Consider the following 25,469-nt stretch of genomic DNA (forward strand, 5'->3'; position numbering starts at 1 on the left):
AAGGACATTGTTCTTAAGAAAAGTTGTTACCCTTCTGGTCACTAATTAGATCATCAGTTGTCTTTCTGGCAAATAGAGAGATTTAACACAAACTAACCTGTTTGGTTTTCCCTGCTCAAAAAGTTGGGAAGAACAAATGACATTACGTTTTTCTTCTGTTTGCTGAATATCAATATAAAATTGAAAATTTCTCATATTTAAAACTCTGTGGTAAAGTTTTAATTTTGTCTGGAGAGGGAAATCTAAATCTAATTTGGAGTAATCTAAAACGATGACCAATTAGAATAATTTCAGTTTATATTTGGAATTGAATATATGAATAGTTTGGTACCAATTAAAATTTACCAATTAAATTTTGTTTAGAATGGAATTAAAATTTGTCTGCATATAGTACTGGAAAATCAGAGTACTCAGGATTCTTAATGATGTAAATATAGAAACTTTTCATGGAGGTAGCCTTGTAAGTAATGAAGGGTGGGGACACTGGAATCCTTGGCCAGACGGGAAGTCCTCTGTCACTGTTACTCAAGCAACTCCAAGCCATTCCTTAATTTTTATTTCCCATTTTGTAAAACAGGGATGCTGACAACACCCACCACAGTGGGATAGAGATAATGATACATGGAATGTAAAGTGCTTGGTACTTAACAAGAATTTTGCTATTGCTGTTTAGATGGCTGGGCTAACAGCATACTCTCTGTATCCGTTTGGGGGGCTGATATAACCAAGTGCCACACAGACTGGATGGCTTATAAATAATAGAAAATTTATATTTCTTAGTTCTAGAGGCTGGAAGTCTGAGATCAAGGAGCCAGAATGGTCAGGTTCTGGTGAGAACCCTCTTCCACGTTGCTGACTACCAACTTCTCCTATCCTCACAGGATAGAGAGTGAGTGAACTAACTCTCTGGCCTCTTCTTATAGGGGCACGAATTCCAGTCATGGAATGACTGGATTCGCTCCACCCCCATGACTTAATTACCTATGAAAAGGCCCACCTCCAAATACCATGACCCTGGGGATTAGAGTTCAACATATACATTTTGCGGGGGACACAAACACTTAGTTCATAACACACAACACATAACATCCCCTGGGACCTTTTTTGGTTTTTTTTGTTTGTTTGTTTTTAAACCTAAACCTCTATGTGAGCAGCTTATTTAATTACCATTCACTTTTTTCTTTTAAAAAATAATAGTTGAAGAGAAGAATATCTGGTTAGTTGAAGGCAGGCAGAAAGGATGGTCACATAACCAATCCATTTCTCTTTCTCTATCATCTCTATCTATCTATCTATCTATCTATCTATCATCTATCTATCTATCATCTATCTATCTATCATCTATCATTTCTCTCTCTGTGATGTTCTTACTATTCTTTAAACTAGGGGTAGCATCTTACTGGTTTCTTCTTTGATTAATGACTTAAATAAAATCTTTGACATCTGTTCATTTTATACCTGTATGCGATATAAATCTTCCTTTAAAAATGATCTTTTAACAACTAAAACAAAGAAAAAACTTTGTAAATTGCTAAAAAGAAACTTTGTTTTTTAAACCACATACTCACTAAAAAGTGGCCAGGTTCATGTTTTTCTGCCAAGTGTCAAAGAATATGTTACTCTGCATGCTTGATTTATTTCCACGTTAAATGACAAGTCATGCCTGTTACCAAGAAAGATATAACAACTTTTTGTTTGTTTGCTTTTAAATTCAGTGCTCTTGTGTGAATTATGTCACATTGAAATCTGTAGATGTCTAGTAAATTTAAGATTTACATTTCAAGTTTCTTAGTAGAAACATGAAGCCATAGCAACGAGGTGGCACGTATATACCATCTATTGAACAGTAGGGCGCACATTTAGTTGGTGGCTCTGTAGTTTACATGGATTTCTGGCTTCACATCACAAACAATGTTCAAAAGCTGTTTCAACACACTTTCCACGTACTCGTTGTAGCTTCCATTCAGTTCTTTTATCTTCCCTTGTGTTTGCTCCTCTATTTCTTCTGAGAGATTACTTTGAGAGCCCATTACCTAACAAAATAAAACAGACAGAATTCACCACACTCTGTATCATATTCAAGTCTAATTGTTTTACTAGTTAAACTCATTTGGGCCTATTTATTAATGATTGTTCTATGGTGTACACATGATGTATTATTTTTCCAGAACTTTCTCAGAGAATGGATGCAATCACCAATACCATAAGTGGGATGGATAAACGTTCCTAAAGAATGACAGGTAGCCATGCTCCGTTACTCCTACTTTGAGGCTGGGCTCCACACAGTACAAATTGAAGGCACGTTCACAATCATTATTCCATACTCAGAAGTTTTTTCATGTACCACATTTTTCATGTATTTGTAATAGTTTCAATTCAGTCCCTGTATCTTCCCTATGGCTTACTTTTCTGAATTAAAAGTCTGGAAAATAAAGTTGAAAGACGTCATTAAACCCATTTTGCTGGTTTTTAAAGAACAAATAACAGCTTTGTCAATTTTTAAAATATAATTATCTGAACTAATCATTGTTTTTCAGGAAGATAAGCCACAACAGAACATGCCCAGTAAAATACTTTGACATGCACAGGTATCTCTTTTTGGGTAATAGATATAATTTTGAAAATTTTGATATAAATTGAATTTCTTTCAACTTAAGATATATTTGTCCATTTGGTTACATCATATTTTTAGATGCAGTTTAACATATCTTTCTGGTTGCTCTCTCATTGGCAGGGTTTCCCAGTATTCCCCATTATCTCGAAGAGATTTGACCAAAATATAATTTCACCAGGGGAGTTGCCAATTTAAAGGGATTCTGCAGTGAAACCCTTTGCAAAGTTATCCTTTGCTAAGCAGTCAGCTCCTAATTTATCTCCTCTGTAAACTCAGCCCTTCTTAAACAGTATTGTTAAGGCGACACAGCTGGTTTTTGTTTGTTTTTCTCTTCTGTGAGTGTTTACGCACAGAAGTTCAATCCTAGAGACTCCACTCATGATTGACTTCTACTTCAGGGTCCTTAGACTATTCTAAATTCTAGAATCCGAATTATCTTTCTGGGTCCTAAACTTGAACTCAGATGTGATTGAGGTCATCAGTTTCAAGTTCTTTTCTGTTTATACTCCATGCCATAAGGGCTTCCCAGTTCAAAGAAAATCACTTAAGGAAATCTAGCTTCTAAGACATCAAATAACTTTTATAAAATAACATTCTGATAAGTGAGAATACAAGGAGCAGAGACATATGGACTGAATTTCCCTTTCTAGGAGGAAGTTTAAAAATGGAAGAGAACTACTTACCAAAATAATTTTACCAAAATCTTTTTTTTCCCTCTAAATCCACTATCTTAAGTGAGATTCTACCAAAAAAAAAAAAAAAGTCTTAAATCCAATGTCTTTATGTTGGAAAATTTATAAAACAAACTATTATAAAATTATCATCTGTTTTTCTTTGGAGCAGTGTTAAAAATAGCTATTATTAGATTAGATTGATGCAACTATCCTGTAGGACTTTGGAAAAGTTCATTTCAACCTTAGGCTCTTTATTTCAGCATTGTCCAGTAGAAACGTAACATGACCCACAAAGCAAGCCATATAAGTAATTTTTTAATAAGATTTTATTTATTTATTTGAGAGAGAAAGCGCGCAAGTAGGGGGAGGAACAGAGGAAGAGAGAGAAGCTCAAGCAGACTCTCTGCTGGGCGCGGAGCCCACCGCAGGGCTCTAGCTCATGACCTGAGCCAAAATCAATCAGTCACTTAACCGACTGAGCCGCCCAGGTGCCCCAACAAGCCATAGAAGTAATTTTAAATTTTATAGTGTCACATTAAAAAGGTAAAAAGAAATAGGCAAAATTGATTTTAATAATATATTTTATTTGACCTAATGTATTCTTAATATTATTTTGATGTACAATCAATATAAAAATTATTACGTTGTCTTTCATACTAAGTTCTTGTAATCTGGTATATATTCTATACTTATAGAACATCTTAATGGGGACTAGCTACATTTCTTTTTTTAAATTTAATTTAATTTTATTTAAATTCAATTAATTAACATATAGTGTGTTATTAATTTCAGAGGTAGAGTTCAGTGATTCATCAGTTGTATATAACACCCACTGCTCATTACATCATGTGCCCTTCTTAATGCCCATAACCCAGTTACAATACTCCCCTCCCCCACCCCGCCCCACCCCGGCCCACCCCGGCCCATGGACTAGTTACACTTTGAGTGTTCCTTAGCTATATGTGAAGTAGCCACCATTTTTGACAGTGCAGGTCTAATGCACAGATGGCAGTTACCACTATTAGTATTCATGTGCTTTTCTAAGACAATATGATGATTTTCTGAAAGGATTATAGTAGAGATGGTATGTAGCAAGGAACTTAGCACTGAGCAAATAATCAGTAAATGTTAGCGATTGTTGTAAGTTTTCACTGATTGCATTGCTTGTGTTTTTTAATTTTTTAATCCATTTTACACTTTCAGAAACATTGGAATAACCTTAAAAGTAGCCCATAGTCCATGTCTCATCCTGAATAAATATATTATTTTTGAGTATATTTGATGTACAGTAATTTGAATTTCTACAGTGTTTCCCAAACATTACTATACCAGTGACCAACCATATACTGTTTTAATATTTTTATACTTTTTTTTGCTTTATTTTATATTTTAATTCCAGTATAGTTAATGTACAGTGTTATATTAGTTTCAGGTGCATAATACAGTGATTCAACAATTCTATGTATTACTCAGTGCTCATTAAGGTAAGTGTACTCTAAACTCCCTTCAGCCACCCACCTCTCCTCTGGTACCATATACTATCTTAAGTGGTCTTCTTCAGGAAGAATTCCGTACCTTTATATATGGAGACAGTGTTGATTTAAGCCATACAGGAGAGTAAAGGAATGAACATAAGCTCCACAAAGGATCAATCGCCTTGTCCATTGATGTATTCTAAGTGTCTCAAACACTGCCTAAAGCATAGTAGATGCTCGGTGCATATTTGCTGAAGTGAATAGAATGATCAGAACTCCAGGAATTACAGAGAACGGATCACCTGCATTCTGTTGCTCTTGTTGGCAGAAGCCAGCTATCCGAATGCTAGGGACATTATATAAATTAGAAGTTGATAATCGTGTGACATGAGGTAGTACACATTTCATCAAAGGGTGCCCTTTAAGGACTTCTCCCTGTTAATTTTCAAAACTTCAATGTTGAGAATGATGCATATAGATTTACAGCTAAATGACTGATGGCATTGGTGAAATCATTCAACATTCAATACGTTTCTTTATAAATTGTTCAAATGTTTCTGTTTAAGAGAAGGCAGAGGGAGGCACCTGGGTGGCTCAGTTGGTTAAGCATCTGACTCTTGGTTTCGGCTCAGGTCATGATCTCCTGAGTTGTGGGTTTGAGCGTCTGCGTCTGCGTTGGACTCTGCTCAGCGGGAAATCTACATGGAGATTCTCTTTCTCTCCCTCTCCCCTGCCCCCCCCCCCACATTCTCTCTCTCTCAAATAAAATAAAACTTTTTTTTTTAAAAAACAGAGAAAGCAGAGCTTCAGTTTCAGGTCCCACTATCTAAGCACAACACAGTTTTGCATTCTTAATCTATGGTTGTTTCAAGGAAACAAAATGTTTTCATGATATGAATTCAGGAAGAAAGACTAAAGATACAAAAGTCTTCAATATGCCCCAGGCAGCCATTTTCATGTCTTCTGTTTAGATTCACGGCCCATCTAACTTCTACTTGCATTAACAATAGATTTCATGTTTCCACTATTGTTCAGATTTCCTTCTGGCAATGTAATGTCTTCTTTCGTAGAAGAAATTATATCCAGTAGCAATGACAAGCAAGGGATAAATAAATCTTTAATAAAACAATATTTGTTGATAAACAACTCACATTGGGATACCTGCTTCTGTTGATACGTCAGGGGAATTGAAACAACACATACATTAACAAGAGCTAAGACACAACTAAAAAAAGTAACATCAAGGTGTCTCACCCACAGCAGGCAGAAAACTGGCTTCTTGGGTCTCCTCCCAGACCTCCTACTCGCCCTGGGTTAATGATGATGAGATTTAACTGGAATAGCAATATGTCTGACATATGGAGGTCATGCCAAGGAAAGAATATCTTGTGCTAATGGTTTTACAATATGCTTGAAGTAGTGGAGGCCTAAACATGTTGACCTTTCTATGTGAGCTTTTGATCAACTAGCTGGAAAATTGGCTTAGAGCTCTAATTATGAGAGCAGTGAGGAGTTTTAATTATTTTCCAAAGCAGAGAACAAATATCCTGAACCAGATTTATATCTTATGAGATCCTTCTGGAGAAATAATATTTCAAGAGATTTAACCCAACTACTTTCTAAAATTACAGTCAGTCTTGTTATTACTTAAAATAGAAATAAGTACATCAGAAATATTCTGCAATAATAATAAATGCTGGTTGGTCTTAAGGATGACTACTTTCTCAGGTCCTAATATGTCATGGGTCACGACAGGACTCAACAGGAAAGACAGAGGCCCAGAAGAAATGTTAGTTACCCCTTCTTTCAGTGAATATTTATTGAGTGCTTACTATGGAACAGACATTATTCCATCGCTGGGGAAAGTAACAGAGAACAAAACACAGAACCTGCCGTTTTGGTGTTATAGTTCAGAAGGAAAGATAGACAGTAAGTAAAAAATGTCAATATATAATGTATCTAGTAGTGATACATGACATGGCTATAATGGGGAATTACTTTTTTTAAAAAAAGATTTTATTTATTTATTTGTCAGAGAGAGAGAGAGAGAGAACAAGCAGGGAGAGCAGCAGGCAGAGGGAGAAGCAGGCTCCCCACTGAGCAGGGAGCTCGACGTAGGACTCGATCCCAGGACCCTGGGATCATGACCTGAGCCAAAGACAGATGCTTAACTGACTGAGCCACCCAGGTGTCCCAGGAATTGCTTTCTTTTTTAAATGAAAGACACAATTTTAAATAAGGTGATCAGAAAGAAGTGTTAATAAATGAACAGAGGTCAAAGAAGGATGAAAATGTCCAAAAGAAGATGATTGCAGGGAGCAAATATAGCCTGTGCAAAGGTGTGGCGGGCAGTGGTGTGTTCAGTGTGAGGAAGAATGGGTGGCAGATACGGCTGGAATGGAACAAGTAGAGACAAAGGCTGCAAATGAGCACAGCAGATGTGGTTGCACATTGCTGAAAAGTGTTCTCCTATTTCCTTACGGTTTCCTTTCCAGTTGGCTGGCTTCTTTCAATAAATTTTTCATCAGAATATAAAGAAATGCTTTTCCCTACACTAGCATTTAAAAAATATCTGCGGTTCACAGTAAAAAGGAAGTGCATGACATTTTCAGAACTGACAGGTTAGAGAGCTAGCCAAGGGCCAGTCCTGGAGGGCTGTATACACATGTATAGACTTCGGATTTTATGATGCCTTTTAAAAATATTGTTAAGAAGAATTTATTTTAGCTGAATGGTCCACTTTATTCAAAGAAGGACTTTTTATGTTAAGAAAGAGCCCATTGGGGGTGCCTGAGTGGCTCAGTCTGTTAAGCATCGGCCTTCAGCTCAGGTCATGATCCCAGGGTCCTGGGATCGAGCCCCACATGGGCTCCCTGCTCAGCGGGGAGTCTGCTTCTCCTTCTCCCTGTGCCCCTCCCCTTGCTCACGCTCTCTCTCTCTGTCAAATAAATAAATAAATCTCAAAAAAAGAAAAGAAAAGAAAAGAAAATTAAGAAAAAAGAAAGAGCCCACTGGAAAAGTTTTCCTACATGGGATTCAATTTACCGGTTCCTCCACAAGCCCCATATCCTCTCCCACTAAAATAGAAGTTCCGAATAAGGGGATTTCCAAAGTGCTTGTAGTTCATCTCTCAGTGTCAGCCTTTATGTATGTTTCTACTGAGTGGGAAAAAAACCAAAAAACCAACATATCATATAAACTTTAGTTTGTAACATATGGATTTTGATAATTTTTTTAGTCCATGTTGCAACACAGAAGGGAGGATGTTGGTTCTGAAAATTTCATATACTTTTTTTTTTTTTTACTGTAAACTCTAGATATTTTTAAAATGCTAGTGGAGGAAAAACCCTTTTAAAAATATTTTCATGAAAGATTTGTTGAGTGAAGCCAGACAGTTGAAAAAAAATAATAAAAAAAATACCAGAAGACTTTTCAGTAATATGCAACAATATCTTCCTTGGTCATTTGTAAATCTTGATTTCACCAAAGAAGATTTGGCTTAACAAACTCATTCTGTAATGGTGTGTAACATTTTTATTGATTGTAGTCATGAACGTTGATAGACAAAAAAATATGTTTTCTGAAGTGTTTTTCTAAATAAAATGTGTTAGTAATCTGTGGTAGGAATAATGCTTCAACCAGGCCCTTCAATTTGAATATTTGAAAATATGATTTGTAATGGGTACCGTATATTAGATATTAGCTATTGATTGACACTTTCTAAAGCAAATCAAAAAGCCTTGAAAGTGAAAATGTGAAGTCAGTAATTCCAGAATGCGTAAGATTTAGTTTGATGTTCAGGCTTAGTTGAACTGCATCTGGTCAATTCAGTGTATTTTTCTCCCTTGATATTCTGCACTATACCTTTTGAATATTAATATATTGTAATCTATGCTGCATTAAAAGAAGTTGTGCTTACTTTCTTGCTTACCTTAGATTGTTTCAGTCTAAACTCCTTATCTCTCTGCATTCTGTACTGGTCAATTTCTGCCATTGCTTCTTCTTTAGCTTGCTTCAATCGCTTCTCTTTTCCTGAATATTAACAGTGGCATAGAAGGAATGATTTTTTAAAAAAAAATACACATGGAACTTCAAATTTGATTTCTAAAAAAAAAAAATAGGTGAGGTCTACATTATTTTCTTGATAAATTTTCCTAAAACGGCAAACTTCATTTAAAAACAATATTGAAAAATACCTTATTTTTTCAATTGGATTTTTCAGAACATGGGAATGACAACTTTCTTTCACACTTACATGTTTAAATAAAATATCTGCCCGTTTACTCACAGCAGTAACAGCCAGAGAACAGATTTTAGCTGTCACTTATTCGAAAAGACATTATTTGGTCAGAATTTCTGTCCTGATTTGCCGCCAGGAATCCTTCAGTCCGCACCAACTGGGTCCCATTTAACACTGGCAGATCTCCAAAGGCACTACAAACAGGCAACTCAGACTCTATCAAAACTGACTCACAATTTTCTAAAGCATTTTATTGGGATTTTTTTCCTTAGCATTTGTTGACTCTAGAATGTCTGATTAAGCCCCACAGCACATCAAAGTAGGTATTTTTTTGTAGTAGCTTTCTCTGAGGGGGACTTGAAAGTGGCCGTAAAACCAATTGTTTTTAATGGTCAGGAGATTTAGTTAAATAGCTCTCTTTTCTTTTCTTAAGAGCAAAGGTGTAAGCCTTAAGCCGGCAGACAGCGATGTAGATGAAAGTTTCAGACAAATACAATGCTGAGGGGGTCATTAACCAAGCACATGACTTTTTTTGACAACCAGAGTAAATTTGGGGGCTTATAGACTAATATTAATTGCTGCTCTGCCCCCCCCCCCCACCTTCAGGGGGTTAGGTCCTAATGCTTTCTGATCATTAAAACTTGAAAGAAACTCTGAACTGTATTATAATTTTTTTATCTGAATCTATTGTCCTTTAATTTCAGTTAAATACCTTCATTCTTTTGCTTATTTGACATTCTCTGATAGTGTCTCAAGCTTTTGTTTATAATTTTTGTTAACTGTTTGCTATAGTGTGTAGACTTTGAAATAAATAAGTGAATTCTCACTAAGCAGCTAAAGTAAAATCTTAACATAAACTTCTGTCATCCATGTACATGTTTTTATATGCCTTTATTTTTGTGTATCTTTGTAACATTCGAGTGTAAATGGTTTCTAAATTTCTCTCCCTGCTAGGCATGAGTTGCTTTTCTAGTGGCTATATATATATGTTCCTTTTATTCTATAAAGATAGATCCACTGAGTTATAAATAGACACGTGTCTCTTTTAATGCCTATTGTCCTTGAAGAGGACCAAGTAAGCCTCATTCAGACCAGATAGTTAGCTTTGTCTTTACTTCCTATAAATCCAAGATGTGGTGAAAAATAGTGCTCTTCTGATGCTTGAGGCTTAATGGAACATTAACAATGCTTACCTCTTTCCTGCTTAATGAATGCTCATTACCATTTTGTATATACAGATGCTTTCATTCTCCACATTTCTAACCATTTTGTGGCAACCAAACGCATACTATTCGCAGAGCAGATACACAATATGTTAGGAGGGGAAACTCCTCCTTGATCCCCAGCTCTCTTTCTTATCACTGCTTGTCATTCACATTAAGACATTAATATATTTAAAGTGTATTAACATTTTCTTAGTAATAATGGGTTGTAAGATAATCACTTTATAAAATAAATTACATGAAATATCACTACTCTCCATGTTAATTACATAATATGTAAAAATACTGGTTTTAAAGTCACAATTCTCATATGAAAATAATAATAATAATTATAGGAAAACCTCTGTGTGCTCTATCCCTGAGCAGAATCCAGTGCTCTACTTAAAAGGTTGTATATTAGCTCCATCACACAGTGACTGGCTCCAAGTGTCTGTGATTCCCCCGTCATGGCACCAGTCACCTGCTGGTTCTCATTCAATTAAAGAGAAGAGCCACAGGGAAATCGCTGCTGGCACAACCATTTTCTGGACAGACTCAGCAGCTGCCGCTGTGTGAAAGTCTGCATATGCTACACCTGATTTAATCCAGTGGAAGAAACCAGAGCCTAAAGCCCACTGTTTCACTCGAGGTGAAGCAAAGTGCATGCATCCAATCAACTCATATTAACCTCTAGCTTGCTTCTCTGTCTCTATGAAGATTTCCAAATTTTAGTATTATACCTCTTTCTTCTTAAGCCTTAAAAACATGGCTGCTGTGACCCAAGCAGCGTTTAGGTTTATATTCTTATTTCTCAATACTTTCTGTATCAAACATAGGGGCGACCATATGGGACAGCCCAGATTTTAAATATGACAGCAAATGTTTGGTCCCCAAATTCCTATGCTTCTGAGGCCAAATGTTCTAATGTTTGGTTTAGAAAATGTGGTTATCTTACGCATCGTGATTTTAACTACTACTAAAGCAGGAGCTTCAGAGCAGTGCAGGAAAGGATGGTTTTGATTTGTCCATCCATTATTCATTCAATGTTTATTGAACACCTACTATACATTCTGCATAGGGCTACAAACAGAGGGTAGAGAAATGCATATGATATGGTCCTTGCCTCCTGCTGGCATAAATACAGTGTAATTTGGAAATGTGTACATGATGCCCGGCTTCCAAGAGGAAAATATAAAACACATAAAATTGTGAAGAATACATGTAATCAATTATGAAAACAATGGAACGTATATTTTGGTTCTGTTTCTTCCATGGCAGTTAAAAACCACAAATTTATGGAAATTAGCATTACTTAAATTCTAGACAATCTTTGCTTGCCATTCATCCCAATAAACATGTTATGTCTTATGTTATTAAGGTAAGTCAAAAATATAAACAACTGAACTCAGAAATGTAGAGTGCGGGTCAGAGGAGGCTGCCACGGGAGGCCAGGGAAGAACTTCTGAGGAGGGAATGATTGAGCTAAATGGACTTTTTAGGCAGGACAGCAATGGGGACAAATAGTCCATTTTGGAGATTAGAATAAAGTACGGTGACCCTTTCTAAGATACTTTTAGACATTCTTTGCAAACAGCTGCACCTTAATAACCCATTCATTTTTAGACATGCGGCTTGTCATACAAGCATGTCTTACATTCAGCATGCCCTTATGGAGATATTTTACAGGAAATTTTGTGTGAAGGAAAAAGAGGGAAAGATGTTTGATTTCCAGAGGATTTGTGGGAAAAGAATGAAAAGATCAATTTGGGCAGGTTAAAACTAAACTCTATGTGGAAGTGGGGAGGGTGGTCAATGGTCAAGGATGAACTCTTCCTGGCTTTGTGGTTAGGAGACACCAAGTGAATTGACCCAAATACAAATAAGCCCTTGAGACACAGAGAACCCTATTCTGTTGACTGGATTGTTAAATTGGTTCTGGAATCTTTTTGTGATGAGGAAGATGGGATTTCACTTATCATTGCAGAAGAGAATTGAAATTATACACTAAGCACAACTAAAATGAGATATTAGAAGCCTTGTAACCTTGAACAAGTTAGTGTGTCTGAGCCTGAGTTTTCTCATCTATAAAACAGATTTAATAATCTACTGTAATGAATCATTATATGTGTTAGGAAAAAATATAAATAAAATGCTTGACAAAGAACAGCTATTTGATTATTTTTTTATCATTATTGGGAAAATAAGCCCAATTTCTGGGGACCTTTTTTTAGGAACAAAGACAATGAATACAATATGCATTTGAGGAACAGTTCTCAGGCTGTCACTAGAAAAGCCTCTGTAGGCTTCCCTGAGGACGTCCAAGTGGAAGTATTGAAAGCATCTGGACAGACAAGTTTGGATCCAGAAGCAAGTTTTGAAATGGAGACAAAGATCTGCATGTCTGTCATCTGGGTTTGTGTAGGTGCTTTTCATAGCAATGGGGTTTGGACTGAAACCAAGGGAGTGTGTATAGACTGAAGAGAAAAGAGAGCTAAGGTCTCAGTTTGGGAGGATGTCAACTTTCAAGAGATGAGAAAAGGAAGAGGACCCTCAGGAGAAGCCTGAGAGTTAGTGGTCAGAGAAGTAGGGGAAACCAAAGAACATTCAAGAAGGATGTGGCCAACAGTGTCAAATGCTACAGAGAATGGAAAAAAGAGACATTTAAACAACCAATGTTATCGAATATCCTCTACGTGCCACATGCTGTTTCTAGATCTATAAATACAGCAGTGAAAACCATAAACAGACAAACTTTCGATTCTCATGGAACTTGTATTCTGAACACATTAAGGGGAGATAGAAAACAGGTAGTGTATGATATGATAGAGATAATAAGTACCAAGAAGAAGAAAGAAGGAGCCTAAGGGATAGAGAGACGGTGGGTGTTAATTTAGGTAAGTAGTGTCTTTTGGATGAAGTGGTATATGAGCACAGACCTGAAGGATTAAGACAATTAACCATGCAAATATCTAAAGGGGAAGAGCATTCCAAGTAGAGGCAACAGCTAATGCAAATACCCTGGGTATATGACATGCTCAAGAAACAGCAAAAATGCTGTCACGGCTGGAACAAAGCAAACGAGATGATTGAATGTTAGGAAATGATATCAGAGAGGTAGCATTGGGACCGGGTCACATAGACCTCCTGGGCCATGATACAGCTTTTGTTTCTTGAGATGCTAAAGTCATGAAGGGTTTTTAGTGAAGGTGTGGCGTAACACTATAATTTAAAAGGATTTCTTTGACTGGTGTGGTGAGAATAGATTGTAGGCGCAAGGGAGAAATAGGAAGACCAGTTTGAAATCTGCAATAGCTCAGATAAATGTTAATGATTGCTGGAAATAGTAAAGTAGCAGAGGAGTTGGTAAGAAGTTATATATACTTTGAAGGCAGAGTCGATGGATAAGCATGATAGACAGCGATACGCAATGGTGCCTCCAACATTTTATTTTGGGAGTAGAGTTAAAAATGCAGTTTAACTGAGATGCTTATTAAACATCTAGTGGCAATGGTGAGAAGGCTGATGTTTACATGAATTTGGAGATTGAGAAAACGGTGAGGGCTGGAAATATCAGGTTAGGAATCATCGTTCGTGCAGCTGGTGCCCATGGGATTAGATGGGATCACATAAGAAGTATCTCCAGACATAGAAGAAAACAGATCCCAACTGGGAGCCCAACTTTAGAGACTGGAAAGATGACAGAAAGCCAACCATGAAAGTGGTGTCCCAAAGTCAAAGGAAGGAAGAACTTCAAAGATAAAAGAGGGATTCAGTTGTGACTGAGATATTTAATTAATAAAAGGGTTAGCAATGTTTGTGGTCTTGGCAAAGGGAGCTTTGGTGGGGTTGTAGGGACAAAAAATCTGATTAAAGAGGTATTATGCTAAGTGAAATCAGTCAGATTGAGAAAGACAAATACCATTTGATTTCACTCATATTTGGAATCTAAGAAAACATACAAATGAATAAATGACAAAAAACAGAATTAGACCTACAAGTACAGAGAACAAAATGATGGTTTCCAAAGTGGGGGTGGGGGTAGATAAGCAAAATGGGTGAAGAGGATTGGGAGATCCAGGCTTCCAGTGATGGAATGAATATGTCACAAGAATAAAAGGCACAGCATAAAGAATCTAGTCAATGATATTGTAATAGCACTGTGTGGTGACAGATAGCAGCTATACTTGTGGTGGGCACAGCATAACATACAGAGAAGTTGAATCACTATATCGTACACCTGAAACTAATGTAACATTGTATGTTAACTACACGTGAACAAAAAAAATTTTAATGAAAAAAAGTGGGTTCAGGAGAAAATGGAATAAAAAATGTAAACACAGGGAATACAGGCAACTTCTGTGAGAAGTTTTCACTTACAAGGGGGAACTAAGAAGATATGGGATCAAGATAGTCAAGTGGATTTGACAATTAAGACATGTTGTGAGTTGAACTGTGTCCTTCAAAAGGATATGTTTAAATCCTTACCCCTGGGACCTGTGAATATGACCTTATTTGGAAATAAAGTGTTTGCAGATGTAATCAAGTTAAGGTGAGGTCACACTGATTTGAGATGGGGCTTATAGCTGATGGCTGGTGTCCTTATAGGAGAGCGAGATTTGAACATAGAGACATAGAGGCACAGAGAAGACACATAAGGAAGAAGGTCTGTAATTACAGAGGCAAAGATTAGAATGATGCAGCTGCAAACCAAGGAAGGCCAAGACCTGCTGGCAGTCACCAGAAGCTAGGACGGCAGCGTGAGACAGCTGCCCCCCTTAGTGCCTCCACACGGGACCAACCCTGCCCTCACCTTGTGTGTGGACTTCTGGCCTCCAGAACTCTGAGAGAATACACTTCTATTGTTTTAAGCCATCCTGTATGTGGTAATTGTTACAGAAGCCTTTGGAAACCAATATAGAGCTCGGTGAGAAACAGACAACAATGTCAACTGAGCACTGGAAGCCAAGCCAGATACCTGAGTGTAGTAGGAAGAGTAGGTATCCAAATGAATGAGCCACCTGACAAAAAAATATGCATAAACAGGACAGAGGCTACCTTGACTTGGTAGGGAAACAAAGAGTACTTGGGGAATGTTTGGAGATTTCTATCTGTGACTAATAATCATTTTGCTTCTGTTATAGCATGCAGAAGAGAAACAACAGCTTTTCTGGGTTTTTGGGGATTATTAATATTATGATAAAACCAACATGGTTCAAAGAATGTTATTATTTTGTTCACCTGCTACAAGCATTGGAAAAAGTAATGTCACCAGAAAGACTTTTGGTGCCTGTGATTGTTCCAGAGTTTCTCTGCTGAACCTAATCTCTCATTTCATATCTTTGCTTTCTTGGTGTTTCCTTTGCTATTCTTTGTACTTGTATTTTCCTTATTTAAAAAAAAAATCATACATAGTTTGTGTAGATCTGGATTGGATATAATCAAATGCTCTTACTAGATGAAAATGTTCTGTGGCTATTATTTTCATATGACCCACTTGAAGAAATGAAAGTCCAATATACTTACAAATACCCCATTAGTCTGTGGCCTGTAAAGAAAGAGAAAAAATTTACAGGCCTACAAAACACACAGAGACAGGGCCATGAAATTCTAATACAACAACTTTTATTTTATTAGTTTATTAAAACTCATGTCTTCATGAACCAAAGCATTCATATGCATAGAGAAGAATTTATTAAATCAAATCAAGGTGCTTGTTTAAATAATTTGGAATATCTACATATTTGGAAACAAATAGGCAATTACCAGATTTAAAAAATATTGTTGGCTGGCATCCTATAGACCCACAAAACTGAATCTGCATTGCAGTATTAGCTGATACATTATCAGAGTAGATAGTCAAAATATTGTCTTAAGAATTTATTTTGCACTTGTGTATAATTCGATGAGGTCCTCCTAGAAAACTGTGCTTAAGAGATCAGTGGGACTCTATTATTTTGCTGTACTTTTCAACAGAATTCTTTTTATTAAGTAGTGGAAGAATATTCATCGCTAACATTTATTGAGCACCTGCTATGTGCCAAGTGGTGTTTTAAGGCCTTTAGAAGCATTAACTCAGCGAATTATGACAACTTCATGAGGTGGATACTGTTATCTCCATTTTGAAGCTAAGGAAACTGAGTCACAGTGAGGTTAGAAGGTAACCTAGCCAATTCACCCACCGAGTAGGAGGCAAAAGCTGGATTTGCGACCAGGCATAGCAGCTCCAGGAAGCAAGCACTGGTCGTTTTCTATCTTGGTAGAAAGTTCTGGGAACGTCCTTCACTTTTATTAAGATTGTCTATTGCTTTTAGAACATTTTAAATATACCTGCTTGTTCAGTGTTTCTCATATTCAGATTTGAATATTTACATTGTTTATCACACCTTTTGATCTACATCCCATCATGCAAGTTGTAATTTTGACTTAGACACAGATGCTATTTTCGGCAGCTGCCAAAGTAGACAGATAGAGTGTTTATTTGTGAGAAAGGCTATGGTTCGCCTTTGGAAATAATTCGTTCTTTATGTGATGTGGAGTCACGTGCGTTTGAGCATCTCAAAAGAGCTGCAGAGTTTTCCAAGCTTGCAATGGGTGCAAATGGAATAAATACTGATCTCATAAAAAAAGTCATAACTACAAGTAAAAATGTCATATATTTCAGAGAAATACACGTCTCTGTTCCTCCTATTGATGATGGTATCTTGAATTTCTAATCTAATTCTGATGGGAGTTATTCAATTCCCCATGCCTGGAGCTGCAGGGCAGGTCTGATGTTCTTCTGTAAAAATGTAACATGTCTTGGACCAACACGCTCACTTTTGTGTTTTGATTGATGAACAAGTTTTAAGGCAAAAGGCGTTAACTTCAAATAAGGTAATTTAAAATAGTGTGAACCTACTGTGATTCCATCTAAATTTAACTTAACAACAAGGCTATTTTGCAAAAAAAAAAAAAAATTTGTCTTAGCTAATAAACATAATTGGGGCACCTGGGTGGCTCAGTCGGTTAAGTGTCTGCCTTCGGCTCAGGTCATGATCCCAGGGTCCTGGGATCGAGTCCCACATAGGGCTCCCTGCTTCTCTTTCTCTCTCTTCCTCTGCCCTCTTCCTCCCTGCTTGTTCTCTCTCTCTCTCTTCCTCAAATAAATAAAATCTTTTAAAAAACCTAATAAATATAATTTAACTTGTAATCGGTGAAGAGAGGCAGATATCTGAGTTTTACCAGCCATCTACTAGAAGCAGTCCAAGTCTCCCTCATTACAGGAAAAGCTGACCCAAAACTGGAGGCAGTTGTAAAAAGAAATGAAACTGGTTTGTCCTGCTCTTTTATTTCATTCCTTTACTTTTATGACTTATAATAATATACAAGTATACATATTATGTAAGTTAAAAATAAAAATCATTTCTTTGATTGCACTCTATCTTACGTATAGTTTTCTGATTCTAAACATCATGGCCATATATATAACCCGATATTTATGTATATCATATATATCTCCTATTTCTATTTAAAAAAAGAAGAGTAACACTCAGAGATGCTAAATGACTTATACACAGAAACAAGAAAAAGCCAATGGTTTTTCTACTCTGTTGCTTCACATTCCAACTTTCCGAGTCTGTTCAGAATCTGCCCCCACCCCACCTCAGCCACAACGTTCCCTTGTAGCTGGTGTCTTGATAGTAGGGACCTATATATTTCATTTCCACAGACCCAACAGCCTTCAGGAGAATTCCTGATCTATGAGGTCTATAAACCCTTATCTATATCCCTTAAGGCAAAACATTTATACCCTATATTGTATTATGTAACAACTTCACTGAGATCTGAGGCAGTCCTCTTTAATGGAATATATTAATATTTTTGCAGCATAATATATAAATATACCACCTTATTAATCTTGCATTTTTCTAAAATGATTAACGTGAATTGCTGGTTTCTCCCCCCCCACCCCCGTCCTTCCCTCTCTCCCTCTCCCTTTCTTTCTCTTTCTTTCTTTTAGGTATATATTCAGGAGTCCCCTCTAGCAGAGACTCTATGTGCAAATTTCTGAGATGCTTTCAAATAAATGGATTTAAGAAAGAGAAAGTGATCATAGACTTCCCATGATGGTGTTCACTATTGTGATTTATTGGTTCTCATTTGAAATGGTTCTGCCTTCATATGTCAGATTTTCAAATGAATCTCTTTATGGGAAAAAAAAGGTGAAATATGTGGGTTTATAAAAATGACGGTTATCTGTACCTCTCATGTCATTATTCCTTTCTCCTTTTTGTGCTCCTTTATGCATTTATCTCACTAGAAATTTTAAAGAAAGAGTCTAGGTCTACTCCTTAGTGTCTATACCAAAGCGGCTTGGAAAGAGAGGGCACTCAATAAATACTTACTAAATTAAATTAATTAATAAATTACAAAACTAGTGAAATGAGAGAAGTTACAAAATACCAGGCAAAAAAGGTAGTATTTTATTTCACTATAGAATGCTTAAGAAGTAAGTATGATGGGTACAATAATTGAAGTTGTAACCACAAACTGCTACCTGCTGATAGCAATGTAAGAAAATGGCTTCTATCTGGTGAAAATTGTCCTCAAAGCCTATGTTTTCTGAGGCGAGGAGGACAGACTGACATTCTCTGTAAAAGTGAGGGTAGAGGTTGGTTGTGGAAATAACATTTGGAAAAATATTTTCTGAAATGTTTTTAAGGCCTGGGTATTCACTATTACTGGTTGAATATTTGCTTGAATATTTATGACTGAAGACCCAAGGGAAAAAGTACACAAGTACTTTAAGTTACCGGCAAATAAAATGAACGTTTTGTATAAAAATAAGACAATACATATTTTCCAATCCTGACTTCTGAAGAAACATTGTCCAAGGAAAGCACATTCACTAGTGGAAAGGAAAACAAGTTTATATATATATGTGATCTATATGTATATGTATATGTATATCTATATGTATATCTATATCTATATGTATATCTATATCTATATGTATATCTATATCTATATCCATTTTATATCTATGATACATAGATACAGATATGTGATATATATAGCTTATATATATATTTATGTACATCACATGATTTATATTTCTATTAAAAAAAGAAGAGAAAACTCAGAGATGTTAAATGACTTATACATAGAAACATAAATCTCAGCCTAGATAGTTTCGAGTGGTCTTCTCCTCCAAACAACTTGCATGATTCGCAAAGCCTTTCTTCTCTAATGGCTTTGAGAAAAGACACAGTTGGTAAAAGATCATCTGGATCATACAATAGTATTGATTAATGTGCCCAATATCGCCATTTTGCTTCTTCCTTAATAAGGAAGAAAAGGTAACATAATTAAAATGTCTTAAAATAAGTTGATCTTCTGTTCTGGAAGTTTTATATGTGGTTAAAGAAATTTGAATAAAAGATAAGGAAGTTTTCTACACTGCTTCAACCAGCAGGTCCAAGACTGCTTTGTTTTCTATCAAATTACTCTGCATTCATACCATTTTGCAGTCATTTGCATGGTTTATGGTAGAAAAAGAAATAGAGAAGTAGGTAGAGTTTGCCTTAATTTCTTCTCCTTCCTTTTCTCTTCTAGCTCTTTCCACATGGAGTCTTCCTCTTGCTGTTGCTGGTGCCTACACTGCTGACTGCTCAGGAAATCAACTTAGCAAAGAAAAATGATTTTACCTGTGGTCAAAAACCCAGTGGATTGAGTACTGCCTCACTCCTGGCTTCCTCTCTTGCTAATATTAAAATGTATTGTTCCCACATCTCATTCAATCCATTTCACCAAACTTTTGTCACTACCTACTCTATTTCCGTCACTATATTCAACCACAGAGTCATATAAGCAACATTTTTAAAACATGGTCCCTATCTTGTTGAACTTTGAATCGAATTGCAGATGCAAGACATATAATTAGGAAGAAGGTAAATAACACAAATTATTATAGATTAAGTAATGATGTGATATGAAATGAGATAGTGGAGAAAATATAGGTCTTGGCCCAGGGAACCTGAATTTGAGTTGTTGATCTACAATATGTTAGTTTATTCATAATAAAAATTATGTAAATTTTGTATAGTACAAAGTAAGATCTTTGCTTGGGGATCAGACTCCTTCCAAATCTTGTTTATACCCTTTACCCTCTGTGTGACCTTGGGCAAGCTGCATAATTTACATAAGCATCACCTTTCATCTTTGCAGTAAGAGTTGGTGTGGGGAGTAAATAAGGTAAGAATTAAATGTGGTGCCTGCATGGTGCTTTCTATTTTTAAAATATGACCTTTGGCAAATAATGAACTTCAGTTTCTATGTACATAAAGTGGAAATAATAGTAACATCTCATTCATATAGTTGTGGTGAATATCAAAGGGAGTGGGAAGGGGGTTGACATTTATTGAGAACATTCTGTGCTAATATATAGATACATGACTAAATAAAAAAGTTAGAAAATGAGAATAAAATATTAGAAATTAAAAGCCATTAAAAGAGGGATGAGAATGAGCTATTGACTGTTAATTATCACAATTTTACAGAAACAGAAACTGATGTGTATGGAGGGTAAGTAATTTGCTCAAATTCTCTCAGTAGTAAGTAGATTCATTCTGGAAGTTGTCTATCTCTTAATCATTTCACAATATTGAGAAACTGAGGCGTGGCAACGTTAAGGAAGTTGCAGAGACAAGGCTTAAGGTCATGTCTCCCTGTAACTTCAATGTCCGTCATCATTTCATTTAGCACATGACCTCTCCAAAGGCTCTGAGTTAGAGGATTTCGTCCCCACTATGGTCATAGGGATATATGACTGGGTAGTTTCAATGAATTGGCCAAAGTTTTCTGAGAGAGTATGGTGGAGCCAGTTTGAACCAGAGTCTGCCTGCCCCTAAAGGTCCAAGCTCATTTCACTGCACCCCCCTGATCCATTTTGTGACAAATCCCTCATAGGTCAGACAGAATGGAGACTTACTCTTCTTGGCTTCCTCTAGCTTGTCCTTGGCCCTTTTTTCTGCCTGGAGGAGCTGGTGGATCCCCTGAGACTGGCTGGTCATGGCAGCCTGCTTCGAGTTAGGTGGCTTCTCTGAAATCTGGAAAGTGGTGGATCTATTTATCCTTCTAGAAATCACCACATAACTCAGGTTGTTGTGTCAACAGTGAATTCTAAACATGAGTGTTTGTTTAAAAATGGTCTGACTGGGCCAGATCGCTGGGCCCCAAGGAGAGCCCAAGGGTGGAATCCAGAAAAACAAGTTAAATCAAAATGAGGAAGCTGAGAACTTGTCCTTTCAGCCAAATTCAGTCTTCACTGCGAAATGAGAGAAATAAATAAAAAATGAGTAAGATACCTTTTGGAAGATTAGCTTCCTTCTTCTTCCAGGAAATATTGACATGTTTACTAAATTTTTCTTTCAATTTGCAAGACCTTTCTTTGTTCCTTGTCCATGCAGTTCTGGTTTTAGTGTTTTTTCTTTATTTGTTTCTAGAGATTCAATTATCTGTTTAGGGCAAATTTTATTAACCTTTCACTAGGAAGGAGACTTTCTGGCTTTGTGCACAGATGGGCTAGGGATCTATTATTTTCTTTCTGTAGACCTCAGGTGATATGAATGAAAAGATTTCTTTGGTGCATTGTGTTGCTTTTTTAGTAATGCTATATGCTGGAGTTCCAGGGAGATCTTAGTGTGGTGACAAACTCAATGTGAAGGGAAATTATAACTGTAGGTTTTGAGGTTAAATAAAATAATCTAAACATGCATTTTATATTACTCGGTACTTATACTGGGTGTTTTCCTAAGATAGTATAGTGAAATCCATCTTGCTTGATTTGATACAATCCAGTAGTGATTGGGACAAATGAGAATGTTGATCACAGTGGAGAATCATAAAATATAATTTTATATGTATCTAAAATTGTTATGTGAAATGAAAAGCTTAATCTTTTGAGATGGCCAAGGCTTTTTTTTTTTTTTCCTGAAATGGTCTGCAAATTGGGATTTCGCATATTATTTCTTCCATTCACTACACTTCAATTGCCTCACCTATAAGCACCAGGTTGAATTTCTTTCAGTAGGTGTATGGATTTCAAGATAATTGTAAAACTATCTGAGAACTTAATCTGTTAAGGTTTTAATGTTAACTTTCCCCTAAGTTTAGAGTTACCCCATCGTTCATGCCTGTAGCACAATGTTATGTGTATGTCATCTTTAGCAAATCTTTCTGAAAGGAACAGCTCTTTTTCGCAGGAATACCTTTCTTTCCACATTGATATTTAATCAGTTTATAAAATTTAATTTTTATTGCATAATTACAATAATTAGTGTAATTGGAATAAACAGATATGTGAACAAATATGGCTCTGGTAAATAGACACTTCAATGGGTAGGAGCAGAAGTGAAGGCAAACTGGAGAGTAGTTCATTAGTGTCAGGTTGGGCTTGTTGTAGGCATCAGTATTTTTCTAGTAATAGAAAGAATGGAGATCATCAGTGATTTCTCTGAATGGTTAAGCCATGATTACGAGAAGAAACTTGCTTTAATTTTGTACCAACAGTATTTATTGACTATCTCCTACATGCATTTCCCTGAATGAGGGCCAATCTTGAATTATCAAGAAAGGATAATTCAGATGGAATGAGATTACTGGAGTGGAATTGGATAGGAAGGAACTTGTGAAAAAGATAATCCTTTGTATCAATATAGGAAAATAGAATGTCTCCTAAAAGCCTGAAGAGACAAATAGGACTGTCATAATTTGAACAAGGTACTTAATTAGATGCTCACCAGCAAAGGCTTCCCTAGTCCATAAGGAACACCTTCCTGGTCTAATTCTAATCCTTTCCTGTGTGCTTTATTTTTTTCATTAAAACCAGTTTACAGAAATAATATAATATGAATCTGTATGTAACTTAAGTCATCTTAGAGGACATTATACTTTCAGACATCTACTTAGAACAGAAAATATATATTATGTGAAATGCATAAAATGTTTAACATTGCTTCCTGCCACTACCCTCAGGTAATGTGCATCAGTGATTCACATTGGGACTAACTATACTATTAGCAAATTCAAACAATTGGAACTCAGCAATACCTTGATTAAATTTTAATCTGACTAAGTTCTTACATTCTTATCAGAATCCTGTACATAATGTTGGATTGCAGTCATGACAACTTTTCAATAACCTAGATATTGAATGGAACAAAAGAATTACCCATTGTTATTTGCTACTAATATAGTCATATTGTTAGACCCTTTATTTGTTTAATTAATTTATTTTTAGCTTCCATTTAAATTCAATTATTTAACATATAGTGCATTATTAGTTTCAGAGGTAGCAGTTTGTGATTCATCAGTGGCGTATAATACCCAGTGCTTATTACATCAACTGTCCTCCTTAATGTTCATCACCCAGTTACCTCATCCCTTCATCCACCTGTCCCCCAGCGACCCTCAGTTTGTTTCCTATAGTTAAGACTCTCTCATGGTTTGTCTCCTTCTCTGATTTCATACTATTTTATTTTTCCCTCCCTTCCCCTATGATCCTGTTTTGTTTCTTAAATTCCACATATGAGTGAAATCATATAATAATTGTCTTTCTCTGACTGACTTATTTTGCTTAGCATAACACCCTCTAGTTCCATCCACATCATTGCAAATGGTAAGATTTCATTTATTTTTTATGGCTGAGTAGTATTCCGTTGTATATATATGCTATATCTTCTTTACCCACCATCTGTTTTTGGACATCTGTGTTCTTTCCATAATTTGGCTATTGTGGACATTGCTGCTGTAAACATTGGGGTGTGGGTACCCTTTTGGATCACTATATTTGTATCCTTCAGGTAAATACCTAGTAGGGCAATTGCTGAGTCATAGGGTAGCACTATTTTTAACTTTTTGAGGAACCTCCATACTGTTTTCCAGAGTGGCTGTACCAGCTTGCATTCCCACCAGCAGTGTAAGAGGGTTCCCCTTTCTCTGCATCCTCGCCAACATCTGTTGTTTCCTGACATTAATCTTAACCATTCTGACTGGTGTGAGGTGGTATCTCACTGTGGTTTAGATTTGTATTTCCCTGATGCTGAGTGATGTTGAGCATTTTTTTCATTTGTTGTTAGACTCTTTCTAAATATCTGTAGCATTCAGTGAACTTATCAATCGCAGAAAATTTTAACCATATTTTCTTTAAGATCAAAATACATAATTTTTAATTTTATGGCAGAAGTTTTTTTTTTATTTAATGGAAAGGTCTTCTCTTGGCACAAAAATATAGACAGGACATTGCATGATCTCTCTTGACAAAAAGATGCAAAGTGGAAGGTCTGGAAGTAGTCTTTTCTTAGGAGATAGACTTTGGGCATAACTCAAAGTAGGGAGTTAGAATGGCTTCTGTTTTCTCCTGACCCACAAAGATTACCCTCCCAGGGAAAAGGAGAGGTGGAAAAGACCACTAATAACAGAAAAATGGCAAGGAAGCTATGCATCTTAGTCTGGGTGGAAACAAAAAAAAAGTAAAAATAAGTCTATACTTGTGTCGGCTTGCAATTACATTGCCAGGTCTTCCATAAAGATAAAACCATGCTGAACAAAAGCTTACGATCTAAATTGGAAAACAAACAAGAAGGTAAAGTCAGGGAGAAGTGGGCAGTAGAGTGGTAGATAGAGCCAGATGCCTAGCAGTGGAATTTGAACTTTATCATACATGCGATGGATTATTTTTATATTTATTTACTGTATTATTATTATATTATTACTATATCATATTAACTTACTGTAACTGAGTTATTCCTTTTTTAAAAGTCAAAGCTAATGCCTGATATGGTTTTTTATTTATAAAATTTACGCTTCAAGGATAATCAAATTTTGAAAAAATTTACCTGCTAATAACCTAGATTTTGAGTTGTGCTTTTAATATTTTATGGCATTGAGGTATCAGTGGACAAGCATTTCTTTTTCTATTCACTAATAAAATACCAACTATGTTTCAAAACTGGGTCTAATTGTAAACAATATATACTGCATAGTTCCATACATTAATTCACTCGATTCTCACGGTAGCACTGGACATGAGTATCATCATCACATATCACATTGACTTTATCAGTAAAGAGACAAGGGCTTCTATCAAATAAACAAGACTAATGGTCAAGAAACTGTAGCTCAGAAAATATGAGTGAGAGGCCCAAGATCAGGAACTGACCTCAGAGTCAGTCATCTTCCTGCATTCTTCCCAGGAAAAATGTCCTTCCATGTTTCTTTTTTCTT

At 36.1% G+C, this 25,469-nt stretch overlaps 1 protein-coding gene across 1 annotated transcript; it reads right to left on the reverse strand.

Annotated features, from left to right (window-relative positions):
- Positions 1-385: 385 nt before the first annotated feature.
- Positions 386-21,271, reverse strand: ATP6V1G3 (ATPase H+ transporting V1 subunit G3). The gene is made up of 3 exons (XM_026480710.3): positions 21,175-21,271; positions 8,695-8,795; positions 386-2,033 (listed from the first exon to the last, which is right to left on the reverse strand). Exons 1-3 carry the CDS (start codon positions 21,254-21,256, stop codon positions 1,860-1,862), a joined length of 357 nt encoding a protein of 118 aa, XP_026336495.1. The 5' UTR covers positions 21,257-21,271; the 3' UTR covers positions 386-1,859.
- Positions 21,272-25,469: the final 4,198 nt, after the last annotated feature.

This window comes from Ursus arctos, unplaced genomic scaffold, assembly GCF_023065955.2.
Source record: "Ursus arctos isolate Adak ecotype North America unplaced genomic scaffold, UrsArc2.0 scaffold_2, whole genome shotgun sequence".
Classification (NCBI taxonomy): domain Eukaryota; kingdom Metazoa; phylum Chordata; class Mammalia; order Carnivora; family Ursidae; genus Ursus; species Ursus arctos.